Source organism: Balaenoptera physalus (genome assembly GCF_965194825.1).
Source record: "Balaenoptera physalus genome assembly, chromosome: 11".
Lineage (NCBI taxonomy): Eukaryota > Metazoa > Chordata > Mammalia > Artiodactyla > Balaenopteridae > Balaenoptera > Balaenoptera physalus.
In genome coordinates this window covers 64,833,574-64,859,157 of record NC_138896.1, presented here as the reverse complement: position 1 = coordinate 64,859,157, position 25,584 = coordinate 64,833,574, and the positions used below count along the sequence as shown (strand labels likewise).

At 51.9% G+C, this 25,584-nt stretch overlaps 2 protein-coding genes and 1 long non-coding RNA gene across 3 annotated transcripts in view; 1 reads left to right on the top strand and 2 right to left on the bottom strand.

Annotated features, from left to right (window-relative positions):
• The window catches only part of LOC309637809, a 201,401-nt gene that overhangs the window by 29,105 nt on the left and 146,712 nt on the right, over positions 1-25,584 (bottom strand). The gene's annotated exons all lie outside the window — the stretch shown is intronic.
• ACKR2 (atypical chemokine receptor 2) lies at positions 12,152-14,304 on the top strand. Its single transcript, XM_082412967.1, is given in 2 exon segments — positions 12,152-12,546; positions 12,548-14,304. Coding segments are annotated over 2 exon segments (924 nt in total). The 5' UTR covers positions 12,152-12,180; the 3' UTR covers positions 13,106-14,304.
• On the bottom strand, positions 17,844-23,251 carry CYP8B1 (cytochrome P450 family 8 subfamily B member 1). The gene has a single exon (XM_082412909.1). The coding sequence runs from the start codon at positions 21,148-21,150 to the stop codon at positions 19,615-19,617; it is 1,536 nt and encodes a 511-aa protein (XP_082269035.1). The 5' UTR covers positions 21,151-23,251; the 3' UTR covers positions 17,844-19,614.

The following is a 25,584-nucleotide window of genomic DNA, read 5'->3' as shown; positions in this document are numbered from 1 at the left end:
ACATCTTAAAGAGAGCAGAGAAGATGAGTTCAGAGCCCTCTCCCTGCAGCCCACATGGGAAAGTCCCGCTGCCCCCTGACTAGTTTCTCTTGCTGCAGTGCACTGCAGTCACTGTTTTGGCTGCCCTTGCAGCCAGTGGAAGACAGCTGGTAGCTCTCTCTTGGGTGGAGAGCAGTTCCTCTGTATGAATTTGAGTAAGTGTTGCCCAGCTGTCTGCCACCTGGGCTTCTCAGCAACTGTCACTGCAGCAGAGCAGAGAAGGGGGAGTCGAGAACGAAAATCTCAGGACATGAGGTTGGCCGGTGCAGCTATGGGCCGGGTCAGGATTGGGGTGGAGAGCAGGATGACAGACTGGAGAGGAGTGGAAGGACCTGGGCCTACCTGGCCAGCCCTTCCTGGAACTCCCTGGCATTGGAGCCATGACTGACTTCCCCTGACTGGAACCTGCCTGTTCCAGGAAAAGGCCCAGCTCTTGCTGGAAAGATGCCTCAGTGGGTTCCAGGGAAACCTGACCACTCATGCAAAGACTCTGAGCTGCCCCCGTGACCTGCCCTGCCCATCAGGGAGTGTTTGATGTGCTGTGGCTGGGAAATCAAGTCAGCAGGAAGCAGATGGTTTGAGATATTTCAAAAGAGGATGAGACAGTTTGAACAGCAAAAGAAATAATGATAATAATGAAATAAAATTAATACTCATGAGTCTATACTGATATAAATAAATAAATAAGAAGAAAGGCTAACTTTCTTACAGTAAAATTCCAATTAAAAAATATAGAAAGAATGATGGAAATAGAAAGTGACCATTTGGCAAACACCACAGTAATAATCGTTGTCAGAAAGCATCATTGGTAGATGCTAAAATTAGTGGTAAAAGTATGATAAGAAGCAGGATATTTGCATAGTTTCAAAGTACCTCCCCACGAGATGCTTATTACAAAGGAATACATAGTAATTTCATGGTGGAAAAACCTGGCAGACACTACCTTACCAAGTGATCAAAGTTAACATTGCCAGTAATGAGCCATATTAAAATCAGGTGCATCTGGTAATCATGCGCTGAGAGGGACACGTCACTTCTCTGGTGTTCCTGCCCAAAATGCATAGCCTCAATCTAATCATGAAGAAGCATCAGACCAAAATTTAGGGACATTCTACAGTTCTCTTCAGAACTTTCAGGTCATGAAAGATAAAGCAAGACTGAGGAACTGTCCCAGAATGGAGAGACCAAGGAGACACAACAACAAAAGGCAGGGTGGGGTTCTGCTTCAGATCCTGGACCAGAGAAGGGACATTAGTGGGACAATTGGTGACATTCGAATAAGGTCTGCAGATTAGTTAATAGTATTGTGTCATGGTTCAGATCATCGTATTGTGGTTCTGTAAGATGTTAACAGGGATTCTGTGCACAATTTTTGCCAAGTCTAAAAATTATTTTTAAATTAAATTTTAAAAAGGGGGTGAGGAAGGAGCCCAGGTTCTAGAGCTTAGTTGTTCCCCAAGGTGGAAGCAGGACTCTATGGCCTTATTCTCCCTATTGGTAACTAGCATTTGGCCTGGAGACCCACCCACTAGGAAGGTCCCCTGCTTCCCTCTGTGGGAGTGAGAACCCATCACGGTCTTGGCCTCCTGTGGCCTGTCGATGCCAGAGAAAGGCAAATGTCTGCCTTTGTCCACCTCTCTGGGGACATTCAGTTCTCAGGCCTGTCTGAGGGAGGCATCATCCCCACACCCCCAAAAGATCTGAAAACCACGGCTCAGAGAGGTGAAGCCACCACCTCTAGGTCACACAGCAGGTACATAGATTCAAGCCCAGCTCTGTGTGACCCCATTGCCAGTGCCTGTAACCACCTGACATTATTCTATTCCTGCTCAATTCAGGTAGGGGCAACGAGCATTCACCAAGCAACTACTGTGTGTCAGGCTGGCAGTGGGGCTGGAGGTGAAGGTGGCTGAGACATTGACCCTGGACCACAGGTGCCATCCTGGCGGAGAGGTACCCTCATACTGCCAAGCATATGACAGGCAGTGTGTCGCACACACATATTCGTTCATTCAGTCTGCTCTTGCCTGGCCCTGGACTCAGGCTGGTGGGTCAGATATGGTCCTTGCCCTAGGAGCTCGTGACCCAGTAGGGGAGCAGACAAGTGAACAGACAGCTAGCTATGCGGAGATTCATGCCATGATGGGAGTGGCAGGGGGAGTAGGGAAGGGGAAAGAGGGAAGATGGTCTAGAAAGTCTAGGAGATGAGAATATCGCTGACACTGTGGGTGGAACAGACACAGCACTGCTTGGAGGGAGTTATGGTCAGAGAAGGAGAGTTGGGGGTGAATGAGGGAGTGGGTAGAATCCTGCTGGGGAGGTATCCAGGACCAATGAAGCTGGAGGCTGGGAAGGCCACCTAGATAGGGGACAGGGTAAGCGAAAGCCTGGAAGTCTGGACTGAGGCAGTTCTTGTCCTTGGCCCAGCTGCAGGGGAATCGTTCCAGAGAAGTGTGGTTGCGGACACATGTTTTCCAAAGTAATTAGACTATCTTTGGGGGAGATGTTCTTCCATGGGGACAGTCATTTGAGCCTGACTCATTTTCAGTGAGGGAAACAGCTTGTGGCTGTGCAGCCGAGGTGGGTCTGGGGCAGGCGCAAAGAGGTACTTTGTTCCAGCCGGAAGGCAGGACGCGTGCAGGAAGCTGTCCAGGGAGGGGAAGAGCTTATGAAGAATCACTCCCTCTGCACTTCCCTGAGGAAGAAGGACCAGGCGCTACTGCTCTCCTCCTGGGTGCGAGGTGGACATCCCTAGGCAAGTGGGGCTGGCTCTGGTAGGTTTCTGAAACTCTCGGAATGGGGTGGGCCCTACACAGGGGCCACAGGTTGAGACTGGATCTAGTGGCCCGGAGGGTGTGGACAGTGTGGGGAGAGGCAGGTGCTAAGCGGGGTGAGTGTGGAGCTCTGTCTCTAGGGCAGCTGTTGGAGCAGTTGCCCCAGCAGCTGGGGAGTAAGGTGGTCTGCTGGCCCCTTGCCCCCCTTGATTCCGGCTCTGAGAATCTGCTTCGTGGATTCTGGAAATCCCTGAGAGTTGGTACCGACATGGCTGGGTGACCTCAGGCATCCCCTTTCCTCTCTGGGCTGTACTGTGATGGGGACAGATGAGATGGCCTTTAAGGGTCCCCCTCCCAGGGCTGAGGTTCCCAGCACACATCCACACTCTCTCCTTATGCACCCCCCATCCTCTCTTTTTACCCCCAACTCCTGCCAAGTTCTCAGCCCCTCCATCTGCCCCAAACAGTCCCAGGATCCCCTCTTATTCATCCCAGCTTGAGCCAAGTGTCATTTTAGGGTCTGGAGGGGAACCAATGTGTGCTAGGCACTTATTTAATTATTAGAGAAATGCCACCAGGAAGCATTTTATAGGTGAGAAACCTAAGGCTCAGAGAGGTTAAGTAATTTGCCCAGGGTTACTCAGCCATTAAGAACTGGACCAATCTATAGTCTATTCTTCCATGCTGCACCATGCTGAGTGTACCACCCTCCCTGGGGGTGGTGGCGGTGGAGTGGGTATTTCATTTTGACCCCAGCATAATGCTGAAATGCAAACGCGAGGAGCTCGAGTAGCGAAATTTTGGACAACAAGAGAGGCCCAAAAAAAGGCAAAAATAATTCAGGAAAGATGTGAAAATCTTCAGCAGCAGCTCCTTGAAGAGTCGGGCTCTAAAATTGCTTAGTTTTTATTAATTGCAACAAACTTTGGGAGGAGGGGTTGCTCTTATGATTTCATCAATGTCACAAGCATCTCTGTTTCCTGGTAAGAGCCAGGAAACATGGAGTAATGTGGGATCCCAGGGAGTGGGGAGTGGGTGGGTCTCACGGATCTCAGGGAGTAGGAGGCAGCATGTCTATCAGGAGGCTGCAAGGGGCCCCCTGCCTGGGGGGGACCGGACAAGGCCACTCTCTTCCAGCCAGGCTCTGTGACTCCACAAACCTAGGGAAGGTTAGTGCAGGAGATGGGGGCTCTGGGCATGAAAAAGGCAAGATACACCAATATGTTCCCAAGGGTTATTTTGGAGGGAGGTAGGATTATGGGGAGATTTTTAGCCTCTTTTCTATTTTTCTTCTTGTATTTTCACATTTTACATTGAGCATACATTACTTTTGTAATCAGGAAAAATACATGTTAAAAACGTAAAGAGGGAGAGTGTGTGCAGTGGTCCAGGGCTCAGTGATCAGCGCTGTAGGGTCAGCTCTGCCTGGTTTGTGGTGAGGCCCTGGGCTTCCTGTGAAACTGGGGAGGAGACACCTGCTCCCCTCCTCACAGGGAAGCCAGGAAGACTTGCAAGGACCAGGGTATAAAAGAGCCTCATGTAAATGTCAGGACTGGTTTATATTGTTTTCATTGTGTTTTATACATCACAATGAATCCAAATGCCATGCTTCCCAAGGGGGACCGTGCAGGGGGCAGCTGTCGGTCCTGTGAGTCTTCGAGGGCTCACAGCAGCTCGCAGTGTGTGGTTCAAGGCTCCAGATCTAGAGCCGACTGCTGGGACTTGATTTCTAATCCTGCAGTACACTTGCTGTGTGTCCTTGGGCATGTTACTCCCCCTCTCTGAGCCTCAGTTCCTCACTTGTAAAATGGGAATAACAATAGTGCTTATCTCAAAAGGTCGTTGTGAGAGCAGTAAGTACCTTAACACATACAAAGCTTGGCGGGCAAGTGGGGGAGCGGCGGGGGGAGGGACCACAACTCACTTGTTATTTTCTTTGAGAGGCAACGTAATTGAGTGTTTAAGAGCATGGACTCTGGGGAATTCTCTGGCCGTCCAGTGGTTAAGACTCTGCGCTTTCACTGCTGAGGGCATGGTTTTAACTCCTGGTCAGGGAACTAAGCCATGCTGCACGGTGGAAGAAAGGGCATGGACTCTGGGTTTTAGTTCCTGGTCTACTACTCACTTGCTCTTGGGCCAGTTCCCTAATCTCTGTGCCTCAGTGTTCTCAGCTACAAAATGGGACTAATGATAGTGTTTAATTTCTATAAGGTAAATATGAGGATTAAATAATATATGTGAAGCTCCTTGTCCCTGCACCCAGCACACTGTCAGGGCTGCATGGTGTTAGCCATTATAATAACTGCACCACGTTTAATCCCACGAAATCCTTTGCTGTAGTGTTATTTATTTTATGATGAGAAAACAGCCTCGTGGAATTCAAGGGTTCAGGATGAAAGCCCTGCCTCTGTCTTGGGGCTGCACGAAGGTTTAAGCCCAAGAGCATCCCAAACTGAGCAGTGGAGCAGAGACCCACCTCTGCCCCCTGAGTTGGTCATTCCTGAATTCTCTCCCTGTGTGCCGTTCCCATGGCCCTGGACCTCTTTCCTCCTGTCCTTGTGTGGCTCCCAGTTCCTTTTCCTGTTTTCTATTCACGTACCATCAGTCCCACAACCAGCCTTCCATTCAAGCATCCTGAGCGATGGCAGCCTGGTCTCCTGTCACTCTCCATCTCTAGTCCCCAGCCTTCACCCCTGTCTTTTAATGAGCTAGCCCAGACTCTGGGCCTGGGTTCAAATCCCAGCTCTGCTACTTACTAGCTGTGTGCCCTTGGGCATGTTCCCTAGCCCCTCTGTGACTCAGTTTCCTCACAGGTTACATAGAGATAATAACTATCCACCTCAGAGTGTTATCGCAAGGATGAAATGAATTAATGCATGTAAAGTTCTGAGAACAGAGCCTGGCCCATAGGAAGTGCTATGTAAGTGGTGGGTATTGTTGTTATTGTTATACATACAGTAGAGTTTAATATCTTGTGTTTTCCCAAACCCAGGAGGAAGAAAAGACAGATCCCAATGCTGTTCCCAGGTCCCCCACCTGTGCCCCAGCAGAGCACTTTCCACAGCCCGACACTGTGGTCGGAGTGTCAGTCACTTCACAACTCCTGCCTCAACTTTTCCAGCCACAGCTGGGCCGGGATGGGATGGGAATGCTAGAATTATAGGCAGAGAGGGGGGCCCATCACCAGCTGAGCCAGGCTGGAGTCCAGGCCTTGGGACTCTATCTCCACCCTAGTCCTCCCAAAGCTGTCAGGGGAGCCTTCGGAGGGAGGGAGCAGGGTGTGGCCACAGGGAGGCTTGCGCCAGCTGGAAGCGGCCTTGAACTTGGCTCAAGTGGAAACAGTGGGGGCTCTGGGCCGGTCACACTCCGTGGTCACAGGCTCCCAAGACTGCTGAGGCAGAGCTTGCCCAAGCTGAGGAAATAACTCACGGAAGGAGGGTCTTGGCTCAGCTGTGTGCCGGGCAGCAGTGTGGGAGGGAGAAAATCAGGCCAGGGAAAAAGGAGGCGAGAGAAAAAGGGAGGGAGAGGGTGACTGTGCTGATTAATTGCATGGTCATTTGTTGAATGCCTCTCAGATGTCAGCCCTGTGCTGGGGAGCTCCAACACCTGGGAATCCCCAGTCTAGCAGAGGAGGCAAGTGATCCTCAAAAGGTGACTCTGTTTCTGGGAGGTGGATTTGAGGCTGAGGAGTGACCTTCTGTGAGTGCTTGGGGGGCTGGGGCAGGGGGTTCACCAGGCCAGTGGCCCAGGTAGCCTCCTGGGAGGGGAGGATTGAGGTTGCATTTTAAAGGGTATAAATCTTTTTCCAAGGAAGCCAGCAAAATTATCGTCCACTGAAAGTGATCTCAAATGTTATTCTTTGTTTTATATTACGAAAGCCGGTGTGGCCTCTTAGGGTCACGTTTGATCTTGTTTATTCACTGGTCTCAGCCGACTGTGGGCAGCACACTCAGCATGGGGGTGCTGTGGTCAGCTGGGAGGGGACCTACACGTGACCCTGTCCTCAAGGCCTCTTGGCTGGGGAGGAGGGCAGCCATGGGGTTGATGTGAAAGGTGTAAAAGGGAAGGTGGTGGGTGACAGCAAGACGGGCAGGTTTGGTCATGCTCCATGGGGTCCTGGTCAGAGGTATGCTGGTAAAGGTTCTACAGCCGATTCTCAGCAGCGGTGGGCGAGGGAAGGGAAGCTCCGTTTTACAGCATTTGCCTTGGTGTAAATATTCCCACCATGACCCATTTCAGGCTACTGACTCATCACTGAACGTGGAATTGGTTAATTCCATGATTGGTTGTTGAATGCCTCCCAGATGTTGCATTACTGGCTCTTGCCAGCCTCAGCATATGGCTGACTTTGAGTCTTCTCTGCCGCCCATTGATGAGGCCAGAAGTCCCACTATCAGAGGCTCATCCTTCAAACTCAAGTTTGGTTCATGTTGAAAAGGGGAGCTGGGGGAAGAGGGCCAGTTCTGTTACTGAGTCCAAGCTTGTACTGCTCCCCTGCACGACAGGGGACGAGGTGCTGGGCAAGGAATAGCGACTTTATTCAGAAAGCCAGCAGGCCGAGAAGCTGGGGGACCCGTGTCCCAAAGAATCATCTTACCTGAGTTGTTAGAAGTCAGGCTTCTTTTATACTGAAAGGGAAGCGGGGTGTGGCTGGTTGTTGCAGACCTCTTGGTACCAGCCAGACCTCGGTGGGGATGTGATAATCCTTTGTTCCTGCAGCTGACCACGTGGGACTGGTCAGATGTTCCTGTAAACCTTCCACAAGACAGATGTTATTTTCTGTTCTGCAAATTTTTATCTCTATATGAATGAAAAGTGTTACGCCTTTAATGGTCAAGCTTGGGAGGCAGAGCCTTGAGAAAGGGTTATTATGTATATTTCAGGCTGTAAGCATCATTCTTTTCCTGTTGGATGAGACAAAGGTGCAGAGCCTGCATGGCTAAGGCCAGGCAACAGAGCCAATGTGGAGTCAGGTTTGTTCTTCTCTGTTACAGTTCTACCTTGTATTGTTAGGGCCATCTAATCCTGGGCCCATCATTTGCTGATCTTAAGCTGTGGGCAATTGGGCTTCACCTCTCCAAGCCTCAGTTTCCTCATCTGGAAGATGGGGATCATAATGGTACTGCTTATCAGAACTATGGTGAAGATTAAATGAGAAGGAGCTCAACTAACATAGCTACCTTCCTGTCTAGATGGACATAGCAGTATCCTCTCTCTTATTGCCTCAACTTTGACTTCTCTGAGAGGCCTGGGGAGGGGAGGCCTGGATCCTCAGGAGAAGACATTAATCTCCAGCCAGATTCTTGCTAAGTTAAAGCTGGAGCCAGCCCAGGCCAGCAGCCTCAGGATGATGTTACTGCCCCAGAGACAAGCTGTAGTTTGCCCTTGTGCCCTTGGCTTCATTGTACGGGAAGCTCAGCTGACCTTGCCCTTGCTGTCCCTGCTCCTTTCGGCCTCCTCTCTATCTAGTTCTCCGGATTCCCCAGAGGCTCTACTCCAGAGCTTCATTCGGGGTTGCCTTACTATCTGCTAAGACGTGAATAACTGACACTGCAATTCATTCCTCTCACGGTGTTTCTGGGTAAGCCAAATAAATGAATTCAGGTAACAAGGAAAAGTGAAAAAACAAAAAAAGGGAAAACAGAACAGGGCTAGATGGAGTGTTAGGGGTGGGGTAACAGAGACCCGAAGGGCAGTCAGACATGGGGTTTGTGGCTCAGTGCAGCCGTACGGAGATGACTCACTGTATGCTTTGCACAAGTAGTTCCCTCTCTTTGAGTCTCTGTTTCCCCACCTGTAAGCTGGAGGAGGTGGACACCATGCACTCTCACTCCCTCAGTGTGAGATGCGGAGGGCACAAAGGGTCACCGGAAGTGACCCTATTGCCACTGTGTCAAATTACCACAAATTCAGTGGCTTAAAGCAACACAAATTTATTATCTTAAAATTCTAGAGATCAGAAGTCTAAAATGGGTCAGCCCAGCTGCATTCCTTCCGGAGGCTCAGGGGAGGATTAGTTCCCTGCCTCTTCTAGCCTTTAGAGGCTGCCTGCATCCATTGTCTTGTAACCGCATCCCTCTGACCTCTGTTTCCATCGTCACATTTCCTTCTCTGATTCGGATACTCCTGCCTCCCTTGTAAAGGACCTTGTGAGTACAGTGGCCCCACCGGGATAATCCAGGGTACTCTCCCTAGCTCAGGATCCTTAATTACTTCTGTCAAGTCCCTTTTGATATGTAAGGTAACATATCCACAGACTTCAGGGATTAGGATGTGGATATTTTGGGGAGGCTACTCTGTTGACCGTAGGGAGACTACGTTTCTCAAGGAGGCTCCATAAAGCCTTGGGGGCATTAATGGTGGAATCTACCGAGGCTGGACCAGCCAATGAGGGCGAAACCAGGGCAACCAAGACCTCCTGAGCTCAAATCACACCTCTCTCAGGTGGCCCCTTTTGATAACTTCTAGACAGGGCAGAACAGAGGCCGAGAATGAGATGGGACCAGGGACAAGACACTGTTTCTGAGTCTGAAGACCTGGGGCTCAGATGCAGCTCAGCCAGTGACTACCTGCGTGATTGTGGAGAAGTTACTTTGCTCCTGGGTTAAGTGGGGCTGACAGTTCCTTCCTGGTTTGCCTTCCAGGACTACCAGAGTTGATATGAAGGTGCCTGGCCAGTTGTCATGTGCATATGACACATGCTGGTTGCTGTTGTCATCCTTGTTGGTATTATTGATGAAAGTGATGGGAGGGGCTGGTGGCCCCAGAGGTCCAGAGAATGTGGAAAGATTCCCAAGGTGAACGATCAGGAGGCCAGAGGCCCCGAGAGGGAGAAGAACGGAGTGTTCCAGGTGAAGGGAGCCTTGTAAAGGTGACCTGGTCCAGCCTGGGGCCTGCTGACCCTGACTTCTGGCTTTGATCAAAGCAATTATCAGACTTGGTTGTTTGTTAAAGCAAAAGTCAGAGACTTTCAGAAGCCAGGTCAGGATCAAGGTCAGTGCTAACAGACTAGAAGAGCTGGTATTTAATTAGTGGTAACTCCTGACTAATAAGCCCTAGTCAGGCCCAAGTGCAGAAGGGCACTCCCTCCTCCCAACGCCAGCAGCTCACGGGCTTCCAAACCAGCCATGTGCTGGGGGTGGGGGGTGCCCATACTGGTGCCCAGGAAAGAGGGGCTCAGGGACAGGAGAGCCCAGATGCACAGGAAGGGAGTGAAGGACGGGGAAAGGAAGGCACAGGGCCAAGTTCTCGAGGCCAGTCAGGAGCAGAGCCCAGCCCTAGTTAAAGCCGCCCAGGCCGAGGTCTTGGGGTGGGGATAGGACGTCTGTGTTTCCCCAACATCTGGCACAGAAACCAGTTGACAGGAGCCCAAGGGTGGGGCAGAGGCTCAAGGAGTAGGAGGACTCCAGGGCTCTCCTGAGAGAGGTTCTGCCTCAGCAGAATTGCATATTTCCATCACAGGGTCACGGTGTCATGGATACTAGAAGGGTCAGCTGAGGACCTGAGTCAACATTTCTTTCAAAATTCTACCTGGAAAAAAAACCAGGCAAAACTTCTACCGGGAAGGACTGGGGAAAATGTTTGCAATATATATGGAAAAAGCTAAAATCTTTACTATATAAAACCTCTTATAAAATGAGAATCCCACCCATTAAAACAATAAATCATGCACAGAAGACATACATACAAAATAATACATTAGGTGTATTAAAAGTTCAACCTCATTTGAATCAAGGAATAAAAACTAAAATACAGAGGTACAAGGTGGAGTTGATTTGTATTTCTGGGTTTGTGGCCCATTATCATCACCGGCCTACAGGTCTTATTCTGGTGCCTGTGCATGATTGCCTGCTTGGGCCACAGATTCTTTTTTATCTCCTTCCTCTCTCCTCCCCAAACCCTCTTCCCCATTGGTGAACAATCTAACGTGCTGAACATGAAGTCTCTCTCCTTTTAGAACACAGAACAGGATTGAGCATAATCCTTGGTTCATGACACGTTTTTCACTGGTTCACGTGAGGCTCTCTTTTTAAAATTATGTTTAATAGTACAATTAAAACCTGGGAAACTGCTGCCCAGAGAGAACTTGACCATGGACAGTCACCTGCTCCATCCCATGTCTCTGGCTTCTCCTGCCCAGGCAGCCACCATCTTCAGTCTGGTGCCTGTCTTTCCCCTGTCTTTCATCTCTTTGAGCTCCTTCACAGCATATATTTATATCCTTCCTGAGGTGGTGGTGGTTATATATATATGTTTCATTTGTCTTAATTTTATTAAAAGAGTATCATGTAAATATTTTTATCATGTATGTATTTTTATGGAACCTGGAGATAGCAGTAAAGAGGTAGAGACACACAGGGTGATGTTGAGGGGTGTGAGGAAGGGGTCTGTGATGTCTCCCACGTTTCAGTCTTAGGTGACCAAGTAGCTGGTGGTGTTGTTCAGTTAGATAGACAAAGGAGAGGAGAAGAGGCTGGTTTGGAAGATGATGAACTCAGCTCTGGGCAAAGCAATAATTTAAGCAAATGTTTATTGAGTGCCTCCTATGTTCTGGGCGTTCTTCATAGAGCTCGAAATGCTCTGCCTGCATTATAACATTTAAGCCTCACAAGAACCCCACGAAAAGGCACTATAATTAATATCATATTAAAGATGGGGAAACTGAGGGATTAGGTTTAGTTCTGAGTCTATCGACATGATGGTTCACACCTTTCTGCTGAAAACGTAGAAATAGTGGATGAAATATTTTTAAAATATTAAATATTTATAAATGAAGATATTGACATAAAACTAAATGTATAAATAAAATATTTTTAAAATAACCAAAGGAAGGGAAACCCTCAAGTGAGAGAAGTAAAAAGAGCTCAAAGCCAGAGTAGACACACTAGGTATTTATAGAAAAAACAAGCCCCACTGAAGAGAAGCTCTCATTAAAAAAAAAAAAAAATTATAAGCCACACAAAGAAGAATAATTCCAAGCCACGCATGAGGAAGAGTATGTACACAATAAATAAGTGAATTGGTATCCCTAAATAATAAAGAAAAACATGAAAGACGTTATCAGTCTTTATAAATGATGAGGGGGAAAATAAAGAAGAGAAACCATCATGAAAGAAGTGAGTACTGTGAGAACACCTGAGGTTAAGTCAGCTACCCAAGGTGACATAACTATTAAGTGGTAGCCTTGGGCTCCTCATGCTTGTTCTCGTACTTGCTAGCCTATGGGTTACTGGCGTAAATGCGAAGAGCCTATTGGACACCCCAGAGCAGTGGCTAAAGTGGGTTTGGAGAGAGGGTGGATTCGTCTCCTGTTGTTCACACTGCTCTCTGGCCCACAGAGCTCCAGCCCTGGACGTGCCCTCCCGCCATGGCCGCCACCGCCTCTCCTCTGCCACCCACCGCCAAGGTGGCCGGTTCTGAGAACAGCAGCTCCTTCTATGGCTATGAGTACTACCTGCGCGACGTGGCCTTCATGCTCTGCAGGAAGGACGAGGCGCTGTCGTTCGGCAGAGTCTTTCTGCCCCTCTTCTATGGCCTGGTCTTTGTGCTGGGCCTGGACGAGCACCTGGAGACTGCTTGCGCTCAGCCCCACCCCCGGCTGAGGACCCGGGCCAAGAGCCTGCTCCTCGCAGCCGCCGTGTGGGCTGTGGCCCTGGCTGCCTCCGTCCCCGACATGGTCTTTGTGAGGACGCGTGAGAACGCCCCAGGCGTGTGGGGCTGCTTTGCGGATTTTGGGGGGGCATGGGACCATCTGGAAGCTCTTCCTCCGCTTCCAGCAGAACCTCCTGGGCTTTCTCCTCCCCCTCCTTGCCATGATCTTCTTCTATTCCCGCATTGGCTCTGTCCTGGCCAGGCTGAGGCCCCCAGGCCAGGGCCGGGCGCTGAGGATGGCCGTAGGCCTGGTGGTGGCCTTCTTTGTGCTGTGGTTCCCGTACAACGTCACCTTGTTTCTGCACTCGCTGCTGGACCTGCAAGCCTTTGGGGACTGCACGGTCAGCCAGCGCCTGGACTACGCGCTGCAGGTGACAGAGAGCATCGCCTTCCTCCACTGCTGCTTCACCCCCGTCCTCTATGCGTTTTCCAGCCGCCGCTTCCGCCAGTACCTCAAGGCTCTCCTGGCCACTGTGCTCCGACGACACCAGGCTCCTTACCTTGCCCAGGCCCCACCGTCCAGCTGTTCTGAGAGTCGTAGGCTCAGTGGCCAAGAAGATATAACTGGCATGAATGACCTCGGGGAGAGGCAGGCTGAGGGCTCCCCCGACAAGGGGGACGCGGGGAAGAATTCAGCCTGAGTGGCCACACCGCCGTCCACGAGAGCAGATGGGACCCAGCTCAGCTGCGCATCCACCGAAGCCCTCCCTTCAGAGGTCTCAGTGACCGTGTTGCTGAACAAGCCAGTTCTTGGTCCTCAGCCATCAGCAGCGTTCGCTCTCTCCTGTCTTCTCCCTCCTCTTTCTCCACTGCCTGCCAGGACGCCACACTCGCTGGCCTGAATGGCTGCCGCAGTTTCCCAGCTGACCCCTGTGCTTCCTATCCTCGTGCTCTCCTGTCATCTAACCTACACCCAGCAGCCAGAGTAACCACAACACCCTCAGCCGTCTCTCCCATCCCCCTCAGAGCAGCCCGAGGCCTGCCACCCACCAGACTGCCGCCTTCCCTGTGGCTCAGCTGGGGAAATATTATTGCAAGATTGTTTACTATCACAGCCTTGATGGTGGCTCCGGGGTCTGGCAGTCAGGAGGGGCTGGAGGTGCTCCACACATGGGAGTCTGCGGGTGGGAGGCAGAGTGAGCACGTGTTCCTGGTGGTCCAGGAGCATCTGCCTCCCTCTGCCTCCCACGCCCCGTCTCAGGAGCCTTCAGGGCTCCCTAGACCCTGCACTACCAAGTCCAGAACCTTTGTCCAATTTAAGGCTGGAGCTTTCACAATTAGAATCCCATACACCATTTCACCCTTGTACTCCTTCACCTCCCTTTTCATTTCCTGGTTGCCACACCCATTGTTCTTTCCTGCACGTTCCCGTCTTTGCTTTTACGCTTTCCGGCTCCCTTATGGAACAGGGATCATTTTCCAGCCAGGTATCCCCTCACCCTTGTTGTGTAACTGAATCCTACTTGCTCTGGGAAACCACTCCGGGGTCACTCTGCCCTGTGCTTTGGGTAGAGGTTGGGTAGAGCATGGGTCTTTGACCAGTGACGACCTTATGTTTCCCTGGCACAGTGATTCATTTATGGATGGGCACATGACCCAGGCAGAGCTTGTGAAACGTAACTTGACTAGAGCATGCTAGAACAGAGGCGTGAAACTGAAGCCAAGGGGATGTGAGGTCTGGAGCTGCTCCTTCATTGGTTCGAACTTCAGAAGGTGAGGTGACAGCAGTGAGTGAGCAGATCCTGGGGGCAGCGCTCGAGCCCTAGAATCAAGGCACGGCTGAAGCTCATCCCAAGCCTGGACTTGACGGTGATACGAACCAATAAATTCCTTTCCAGTTTGGGGTGGTGGTGTTTTGTTACTTGCGATCTAAGGATTCCTGACGGATATGCCCTGCCTGGGTGCCTCATGTCTCCCACGGTTGGCATCCTTCCTGCCCACTGACACGTCCACTGAGAAGCCTTTCCCCGGGGAGCCCCTGGCCTACAGTGCCATCTCTCTTTCCTGAGCTTCTAAAGCATCACTGCTTTCTCCTACCCCCAAGAGCCACCTGGCACAACCTGCCATGTCCTGCCATGTCTGTCCTGCAAAACCCAGCCCAGAGCCTGGCAGACAGTAGTGCTCAGAAGGAAACCTTTAGATGGATAGAATGGAGACCAGGAGGACATGTGGCTGGGTGAACGTAAGCTCTAGGGGAGTAGGGACTCTGCCTGGTGTAAAATCTGCATCCCCCATGCTTCAGTCAGTGCTGGGAATGTAGTAGGTGCTCACTACGTTTTTTTTTTTTTTGAATGAATAGCTTGGATGGTCTGGTCACAGCACATGTGTCATGAGCAGGGCTGTCCCTGGATGTTGCCTGAGTTGACCTGGCTGACTTTTCCCACTGTGTCAGCTCTAGTGCCTCTGGTTCTCTCTCCCCAAGGCCCCAGATTCCCCGCTGTCAGGAAAGACTGTGCGCCCACTCAGTCCCCTGGGAAATGAAGATCCTCTGGATGTGAAGGTGGTGGTTTGTCTGAGGATGTGGTGGTGACGTTCTATTTTAGAGCTCTTGAAATCTTGCCCGACCGGGGACCTCAGTCCTGCCCGCATGGCAGCCTGACTGGTGAGATACAGCCTGAGCCGTCCTGGTAGGATCTAGGTTCCCAGAGTCTCTGACTTGGTGCCCATGATACACAGATGGGATGAGACAAGGTATGCCAGGCAAGGGACACCCAGCAGGGCTTGTCACCAGCATTGGTGGATTTGCGTGTGTGCGGGGGGGGGTGGTCTGTGTGCGTGTGTCTGTGTTGCTGTTGGGGCTGTGTGGAGCACATATGGCTGTGTCTATGGATCTAGCATGAATGTGTCTCTGTGTCCATGTGGGTCTGAGTATGTGCCCGTGGGTTTTCCGTGTGTTCCTATGTGCCTTTCTCCGGCTGCGTTAAGTGTGGGTGTGTGCTCTCTGTAAATAACAGGTGTATAAGACGTAGTGCCCTGAAGCCTGTGCCTAAAGGGGAGGAGAAGGCCTGGCTGCAGGTGGCCCATTGGTCCCTCTCACTGTCTAGTTGCCATACACCACAGCTGACCACAGTGAGGGCTCTGAGTGTGGCGCAGTTTGTGAGAAGGTTCGCTGGCACTGGTCAGGGAGTGAATTGGGGGTTGGCTCTCATACACAGGTCAGGATGGAGAGAGCCAGGACAGTGCCCTCTCCATCCTGACCTGACTTCCCAGCCTGGACCTTGGTTCCTCCTGCCACTCTCTGCCCACCCCGAGGCTTGGCTTCCCGTCTGCACTGCCCAACATACCTGTATTTCCTACCTGAGGTCTGAGGAAAGCCCCCAGGATTCTCTTGGCTCTCAGGCTCTGAGGCAAGGGAGACTGTCCCGCCCGGCTGAGCCAGGGAGAAGGGCGGGCATGGCTCTGCTTGGGAACAGGGCTGCCCACCTTCCACCTTGTGAAGTGTGGTGTGAGCGTTCACAGCAGTTACTGCCTATAGAAACATATCTCTTTATTTTCCTAGAGGCCTGCAATTCCACCACGGGCACGTCATTCCTGATCTTGCTTTGTTATAAGCTATCCTCAGAGAGGATACACAGAGGGAGAAAAAAATTGGTGCAGAAATGAGGGGTTCTCAGACAGAACTGCTGGGTGAGGACAGGAAGCGACTAGATGCGTCCTTGTGGGTCTCAGTCTTTTCGCTGCCCCGAGGCCTCTGCCGGGGCAGGAAGGGTGCCCTTGTGGAGGGTGTGTCCAGCAGTCCCCAGGCCAGGGGGAATACAACTACAGGTGCCACGGGCCCCTCTCCTGCCAGCAGGTGGGCATGGGCCTCCACGTGCAAAGGCTAGTCCTGGCTGCTCGCCACTTTCTTGCAGGGGGGGGCCTGTTGTTATGGTGGACATCCCTGACTGTGGGATGGTACGCGCGTCTTCACCTCACACCTGACTCCCCTGAGGCTTCCCTCGGTCCCAGGTAGACCCTCAAACCGATCACAGGATCCATGCAGTTCCTGGGACATCTGCACGTGGTCACTCTCAGCTGAGGCCTCTTTGTCCCGACTTAGTGGGCTCGGGCCCGCAGCCCCGTCCCAGCCTGTCCACAGGCCCGGCTCCTGGTCCACAGTCCTCTGGGTGTGTGGAAAATGAAGGGATGCAGCACCCAGGTCCGGGCAGGGCCAAGGAGGTGTGGGGAAGCCCTGGGTCTTTACCCCTGTTCCCACACCTGCTCTGGCACAGGGCCTGGCTGCGTGGAGGAGGTTGCTGGTAAGCTGCCCAGAGACACGTCCTGGCCTCCAAGCCCCCTTCTCCCTCTCCTGTGCTCCCCACGGGGCTCTTCTCCTTGCGCCCCTGGCCCTTGTGGAAGGGGGTCAGATGTCTGGCTTCTCCTAGCCAGTCAGAACCCTATCAGGCTCTGGGCAGATGTCACCATCTTGGGGCAGCTAGACCCAGAAAGAGGCAGGCCCCAGCCCAGAGTCACACAGCTAGTGGGGACAGACTCCTGTCCCCGGCCCGGCCCCTGCCCAGTCTAACAGCCTGTTATCCTGGCCAAACTCGGGGCAAAACAGGCAACCTTAAGACAAAGGAAGAGGCCAGTCAGAGGTGTAGGGTTGGGGTAGCAGAGAGAAGCCCCCCTGGGTGGTCCCTGCAGGGGATCTGCGACGGTCCAGCCACCGCAGGGGGTCTTCCAGGTCCTGGAGAGGGGTAAGGGACTGAATAGCACCGTGAGTATGGGGTCAGAAGGACCAAGACAACTGATGGTTGCAAGGCACTTTATTTAGAATTTACTGAATCTTAAATAGACAGAAGAGGAACTCATTATTAGACAATGAACCCATAGAATTGCTTATTGCTTATCTCAGTTCAGTCACCACCACGTCACCACGGACGTCAACAAGTTTACAACAACTATCCTTGAACATTATCTTCCCTTAACCAGGCTCACACACAGCCCCCAGCCATAACGAACAACCAGGACTCTCAGTTCCCTGAGGTCTCCTGGCTTGAGATAGCTTTGTTAATCTCTTTTACATTCCTCAGGCCTGGGAAAAAGAGTGCATTCCAAGGTAAGGGCTTTGCTTTTTGTGAGAGACATACTGTCTCCTCCAGGAGTTACCTCCGGCTAAGACTGCATACTTCCCACAGGGATCCATGCTGCCTGGGCCTCCCTTCTCCAGGACGCTCTATCAGCTTCCACGGTCACTACCCTTCCTATCCCAGCCCCAGCCAGGGCCCTGCCGTCAGCCCGCTGCAGCTCTGGCAGTAGCACCCTCTCACTCTCTCCCAGCCCTGGTAAGCACGCCTGGCAACAGGGATTGTCTCCATTTCACAGGCCGGAAAGCTGAGTGAAGGTGGGAGGGGAAGGAAATTATTTGAGGACATGAAGTAAATTAGCCGAGTCTGGAAGTCATGTTTCTGTAATTTAATCTACATTTAGGGAATTGGGGTCAGAGATGAAGGGATAAGATACCAAGCCCTATGGGCTCCAGTCTGGAGCAGGGGGCAGGAGGCAGAAACCAGGACACAGAAAGCAATGACATAACAGATGTGCTGTGATACACTCGGTGGTAGGGGAGATCAGATCCAGGGGATGGAGGCCATTTCTGGCCAGAGGATGGGATGGGCGAGGTTCAAGAAGGCTTCCGGGAAAACTCATTCCCAGAAAATGTATCTGGAACAATTTCATACAACTTTTAAAAAATAAAAAGAAAATCACCCAAATTTAAAAAAAAAAAAAAAAAAAAAGAAGGCTTCCGGGAGTAGCTCGCACCAGGGTTAACAGTGAAAGCGAGCCCTGTACTTTACAGACAGTGCCACCGGAGAAAGTTGCCAAAGTTGAATTGCACTGGATTGAAAATTTGGGGACCAACTGTGGCAAAACTTAAATGTCAGGTGTGTGGAGGTGATGGGGAGCCAGAAAAGTAAAAGGGGGACACCCAGAGGTGCTTTTGGAAAAAAAAAAAGTCTCTGGCAGCAGGGTAAACAGAGGGCCCACAGGCCCCACGTGGAGAGAAATGTCGAGTTCTGAGCTATGAGAAGGGCAGTGGGGGGTGGGGGGGGGAAGGGGGGGACAAGGTTCAGTGGCACCACAGGGGGTCGGGCTGACAGAACTCTCTCCCTATGGGGGAGAGAAAGGGAGGAGCCAGTGTGTCTCCTCTGTATCTGCCTTGGGGGAGGGGGTGGATGGTGGTGTCCCAAGTAAAGAGAGGCAGGGAAATCAGGAGAAGCAGGTGGTTCAGGGCAGAGGTTTGGGGGACAGATGCTGAGTTCTGCGTGGGCCGAACTGAGTCAGAGGTGCTGTGAGACCCCTGTGGGGAGATTGGGGGTCTGGAGTTAGCAGAGAGCTCTGAGCTCAGCGATGGCTGTGGAAACCAAGTGAGGGGTTGAGATCACCCAAGGTAGGCGTGCAGAGGGGAGAGGAGGGCACAGAAGAGGGACCTTGAACAACTCCTACATGAAAGGCAGCCCTTCTCTAGAGCTGCTCTATCCAATACAGAAGCCACTAGCCCCACGTGGCTATTGAGCACTTAGGATGGGGCTAGTCTGAACTGAGATATGCTCAGTATCAAGCGTTAAAAAGTACATACCAGATTTTGAAGGGAAGAAGAAATGTAAAAATATTTCATTAATACCTTTATATTGACTCCCTGTTGAAATGCTAATATTTTAGATATATCAGGTCAAGTAAAATATAGTATAAAAATGAATTTCACCTCTTTCTTTTTACTTTTTAAAAAATGTGTCAACTAGGAAATTAAGAATTATGCATGTGGCTTGCCTCGTACTGCTATTGGATGACACTGTCCTAAACCCTGAATTCCACAGGATGTGGAATAAGTGTTGAGGGAAAAAAAACAAAGCAGAGTGGGAGGGTGGAAACTAAACGTTTGCAAGATGCTGCATTGCCCACCGTAACCAGTGTCTATACTGCAGGACTTGTCAAGGCCTGTATTAGCCCCCAAACTGAGTTGCCCACAGATACTGCCCCTTCCCTGGACTTCCTGTGAGACGCAGTTTCTGCAGAATCCACTGTGAGAGACAGTGTTTTAAAGAGAGAAGAATAAGCCTGTGAGGTGACTAGAAGGAGGCCGAAGAGCAGAGAGGGCAAGCAGGCCAGAGGAAGGGGTGGTCTGGGGCTTCAGAGGGGTGAGAGGAGGTGGAGACCCCAAGGGAACCCCCTAGCCAGGCTTGCGGCCACCTGGGCAGAGCTCACTCCACAGGCGCAGGCGGTAGCGGAATCGCACGTCGTGGCTGGGCTGTGTGGTGCCAAAGCCCCAGCGCTGGGGGTCCACGGGCGGCACAGGTGTGTCAGGGTCCACCAGCTCCAGGTCAAAGTGTGTGACCATGAGCAGGACGAAGAGCTTCATCTCGCTGAGGGCCAAGAACCTCCCAGGGCAGATGGAGACACCCGAGCCCCATGGCATGGTGTAGTGGTGGATCTTCTTGCCTGCCTTGTAGAAGTCCACTTTTCGGCTGCCGCTGGGGGTGAGGAAGCGATCGTACTTGAAGGTGGTGGGCTCGGAGTGGATGTCGGGGTCCATGTGCACTGAGAGATAAGGGAAGAGGGCCAGGATGTCTCCACTGCGGAGCAGGTACTCCTGCCCACTGGCCATCTTCAGGCTGTGGTCATCGTTCACCACCCTGAGGAGGGTCGGCGCCGCCCCCAGCCGCAGTGTCTCTTCCATCACGCTGTCCAGCACCGGCATGCGGTGCAGGGCACTGACCTTAAAGTTGAAGGACTGCTTGGCCTCCAGCCTGGCCTCTCCCAGGACCTGGGTGGCCTCTTCCCTCACAGCCCGCATGGCTTCTGGATGCTTCAGGAGGAACAAGAGGGCCCAGAAGGAGGTAGGCCCTGTGTTACCCTGGGAGGCCCAGAGCATCATGAAGTTGAACTTGTCCTGCATGGCTGGGGCGACTCCCTGCTCCCTCAGATACTGAAGCATATAGGTGATCCAGTTGCTTATGCCGTACTTCTCCATGTTGTGTTCCACAGAGAGCGTCTTGTGGAAGAGACGCTGGAGCCGGCCCACTTCCAGCCACTCCCGGGGCCCCAGCAGGGAGTAGACAAACCTGGGGAACAGGCGGTCGAACTTGCGGAACTGCACGAATAATTCCTCTGCCTGTAGCAGGTCCTGCTCCTTGTCCTTTGTGTAGCCGAACAAGCTCAGGTAGCCGGCCTTGAACAAGATGTTGTAGCAGAAGTGAAAGAGGCCATCCTCACGCCAGCTACTGGCATCCAGACTGGGGCCCGTGGGCCCCAGCATAACCAAGGACAGGCTGTCCAGCATGGCTTTGTTGAGCTCCTCCAAGCCATCCCCCATGAGGTGCTTGGTGCTGGCTGAGTGTATCATCTGGTAGTCTCCCGGTACGGAGCAGTATCCAAATACCTTTAGCACCAGGTTTTCCGCATACTCCACAAAGTCTAGTTTTCTCTGCGTATCCTTGAGGATGGGGCCAAAGGAGAGAGGGTCCATGACAAAGGTGAAGTACTGGCCCCCTAGCTGCACCGTGAATATGTCCCCGTGTTTAGCCCGCATGTGCTTCAGAAATTCAAACATATTCTTCCGGAAAGCCAGAGCATGGCCCAGCCAGGGCACGGAGCCCTTATCCAGAGGGGGCTCCTTGGGTCTTTGTTGCCGGAGCAGCTCCTGCAGGCACAGATACGCCACAGTGGCCACCATCAGAGCTCCCAGCAACAGACCCCAGAGCACCATGGCTGTGCTCTTCCAGGTTGAGCTCTGGACACGTTGTTCTCTGGGTGCCAGAGAGTTTGGGAGGTCTTGACAATTTGAGGGTAGAAAAATCTGTCCACCTGGACCTTGCCCGGTGACTGCAAGTTACAGTAAATAACCCTGGCGAGACAGTACCTGGGAGCAAAACGTTCCCCTGGATTTTGTTAGGACCTTGTCATGTGGGAGGAGGAGGCGGGACTAGGAAAAAGCCCAGAAGGAAACCTCTAGCTATGGTCACAGCCCCCTCACCAGCTTCAGGCTTTGTCCTGACCTTTTCAGACCCAGCTCCAGCATCTTCTCTGCCAAGCCTTCCTTGACTCCATCCTCACCCCCGTGACTTACTGATTATTCATTCCTTTATTTACTCATGAATTCATGTATTCATTAATTTGCTAGTTCATTCAGCAGAAGTGCACCGAGCACTTACTAAGTTTCACATCCACCCCTTCCTTATCTTTAAAAGACCCACAGAACCTCCCAGACAGAGGACCCTTCAAGCACAGGCTCAGACTTCAGTCCCCAAGCCTCTCGCCAATTGGCTTGCATACTTCTCTAGCAAGAAATACAGACTGGGAATCTTGGAATTATGAAGTGTCAGAGATGATAGGGACTTCAAACAAACTGCTTTATTTTACAATAAGGATCTAGGTTCAGAGTGTAGTGGGGACTTTTTCTGACACCTGCTCTAGCGTGGGTGAGGTGAGTTGACAGTTTACTGGGGACCTTCTGTGAGATGTCAGGCCAGGTCCCTGCCAGCAGGCCCAAGAAGGGGAAAGCTGTGCCGTTGACTCTCAGGGTTTAGTCAACCAACCCAGCTCATTGTTGCAATAGGTGATGAGGTTCAGACTCGATTCAACCAGCTCTGATAACCCCCAAGTTACTCTTTAACTTCCTAAATGACCTGCAAACAGGACTTTGTCTCCTCAGATGACCATAAGATTCCTACATCCCCTCTTGAGGGAGCTCCCTTTGCCTTGTGCAGCTCCTCCCAGAAGGGAGCTGAAAGCATCCACACTCTGCCTCCACGAAGTCCTCTCTGATTGCTCATGGCAACCACAGCAAGTACTCAGCTCCACCAACTCTCCTTAGCCTTAGAATATGGTCAGAAAGGGAATTCCCGGGACTTCCCTGCTGGCGCAGTGGTTAAGAATCCGCCTGCCAATGCAGGGGACACGGCTTCTAGCCGTGGTCTGGGAAGATTCCCACATGCCGCGGAGCAAATAAGCCCGTGCGCCTCAACTACTGAGCCTGCGCTCTAGAGCCCAGGAGCCACAACTATTGAAGCCCGTGTGCCTAGAGCCTGTGCTCTGCAACAAGAGAAGCCACCTCAGTGAGAAGCCCGCGCACCACAACGAAGAGTAGCCCCAACTAGAGAAAGCCTGCGTGCAGCAACAAAGACCCAACAGAGCCAAAAATAAAAATAAATAAATAGATAAATTTTTAAAAACATAAAAAAAGAAAGGGAATTCTTTGGTGATACAGTTGTTAGGACTTGGTGCTTTCACTGTGGTGTCCCGGGTTCAATCCCTGGTCAGGGAACTAAGATTCTGCAAGATGTGCGGCCAAAAAAAAAAAAAAAAAATTATATATATATATATATATATATATATATATATATAATCAGAAACTGTGGGTCAACTCCAAAAAGCTGAACTTTGTCCCTCAGTTTTTAATGGATGGCAGCACCATCTTACATTCATTCTCACCTTCATTTATTCATTCATTCACTCACACCCACTCATCCATTCATTCCCCCCTTGCTTGGAACAGCAACTTCTATCTATTCAACAGATATTTAATGTGCACTCAATTGCCAGAAATTTTGCTACAACCCTAAATGAGATAGACCCTGTCCCTGCCCTCTTGGAGTTTATGGCCTTGACTGAAGAAGCATATAATTACAATTGTGTTAAGCGCTGCAAAGAAGGGCAGAATAGGAGGCTTCCCTGGTGGCGCAGTGGTTAAGAATCCGCCTGCCAACGCAGGGCACACAGGTTCGAGCCCTGGTCCGGGACGACTCCGCATGCCGCGGAGCAACAAAGCCCGTGCACCACAACTGCTGAGCCTGCGCTCCAGAGCCCGCGAGCCACAACTCCTGAAGCCCGGGCACCTAGAGCCCGTGCTCCGCAACAAGAGAAGCCACCTCAATGAGAAGCCTGTGCACTGCAATGAAGAGTAGCCCCCGCTCGCGGCAACTACAGAAGCGCACAGCAACAAAGACCCAACGCAGCCAAAAATAAATAAATAAATTAAAAAAAAAAAAAAAAGGGCAGAGCGGGAAGGAGGGTGGGGAGTCAGGGAGGCCACACTGGTCAGGTGGTAATTAAGTGGGGACCCGGAGGACAAGGCCAGGTCAATGTGTGCTGTGTGCTGTGTGTAAGGGTGTAGGGGACGTGCTTCTAAGGCATGTGGCAGGGTCGTCCCAAGGGAGCCTATGTGGCCGGAGTGCTCAGAGGAGGGGGAAGAGTCTCCAGCTCAGTGCGGTTTCTGGCTTTGACCCATCACGCTGCACTGAGCCTTTCCCACGCCAGCAGGTCCAGCCACCCGTTCGTCTGGGTCCGGGCCACTGAAGGGTGGCCAGATGGACCAGCAGGTGGAGGCTGGCCTGCCCCTGGGGAAATCGGCCCACGCGGCTGCCTTCCCAGTCCTCCGGAGTGGCCGGGGCCCAGCGGCGCAGAGTGAGCACCGCAAGCCTGCAGCTAGTCTCAGCCTTCCCCACTCCAGCCGCACCTCCGGGTGAGGGTGGGGGCGGAGTCACCATGGTGGGCGGGGCAGTCGCGGAGGAGCAACGATAAGCATAGGCGACCTCCGGGCCTGCTAGAGCGGCCTTGGGGCCTGAGGGCCGGAAAGGCGGTGACGTACTTCCGGCCCCCGCCCTCTCCATAAAGGCGTCTTTAGGTAGGCGCCGCAGGCAGTTCTTGGTCCGGAGGCGCCCTCTGTCCGTAAGTCGGCGGAACTTTGCTCAGAGGGCTGTGTGTCTCTCATTTCGTCTGCGGAGCAATCAGTAAGGGAGTGGGGCTGGCGGGGGGGAACTTGTCGGAGAGGGCTGACTCCTTCCCGTCCACTGTGATCGGGAGAAGGAAGGCTTTATTATTACCTGCAGCAAGTAAGGAGAACACCAGAGCTCTTTCCCAAAGCAGTGTCACCCTGAACAGCAAAGTTGGGGAAGGTTTAAGCTAATGAGACATGCATATTTCATGCATATTCATGAGGGGGCTTGAGGGGAGCAGAATTTAGCATAGAATCGGGGCAAAGGTTGACAGAGTCCAAGCTTTAGTTGATTGAATTCGGGAGGGTTGACATCTTAATTCCATCCTCCACCTGGGTGGGGGGGAGCCTTAGTTCCTGCAGAACTCAAAGATATGTTATTATGTATATCCCTTGAGGAACCAGGACCCTGCCCCAAGGCTGCACTATGGTTTCTTTTTTTTTTAATTTATTATTTATTTATTATTTATATTTTTGGCTGTGTTGGGTCTTCGTTTCTGTGCGAGAGCTTTCTCCAGTTGCGGCAAGTGGGGGCCACTCTTCATCGCGGTGCGCGGGCCTCTCACTATCGCGGCCTCTCTTGTTGCAGAGCAGAGGCTCCAGACGCTCAGGCTCAGTAGTTGTGGCTCACGGGCCCAGTTGCTCCACGGCATGTGGGATCTTCCCAGACCAGGGCTCGAACCCGTGTCCCCTGCATTGGCAGGCAGATTCTCAACCACTGCGCCACCAGGGAAGCCCTGCACCATGGTTTCTTGACTGCTCCTCCCATGTTTCTACATTCCCTCCTTTAAGATCATTAATTACTGAGACCTGTTCAAGGGCAAGCGTTGTAGCCAGGCTTAGATCACAAAATGGGTTAGGCCAAAATGGGTTCTCAAGAAGGTCATTCTTTGTTCTCTTTCTCAGGGGACCCCCTAATCTATCTGCTTAGGCCGCTGCTGTTTCCAACGCGCGCGCGCTGAGAGAAGCCACCACTTAAGGCCACAAGCCTGGGAATTCTCCTCTTATACGAGCCCGCCCTTTCTGTTATCCTTTAACATCTTTTGTGCTCCTCTGTTGCTCCCCTCATTTGCACATTACATGGTGGGCCGGAGGGTGGGTTGAGTTCTTTTTTTTTTTTTTTTGGCCGCGCTGCACGGTATGTGGGATGTGGGGTCTTAGTTCCCCCACCAGGGATGCGTGGAGTCTTAACCACTGGACCACCAGGGAAGTCCCTGGGTTGAGTGGGTTGACCCACAGGGCTCAAGTGGGTTTCTGGTGCCGTCAGATCTCATGTCTTTTCATTCTATAAATGGCCCAGAACTTTAAGCAACTGTGCACCGGCCAAAGAATTCCGTTTACCTGCTGTGGTTCCTCTGGGCATGCTCTAGACCGGATACACTGGCTATCCCTTGAGTCTTGTTTGCCCTTTGTTCCAATTCTGGGTGA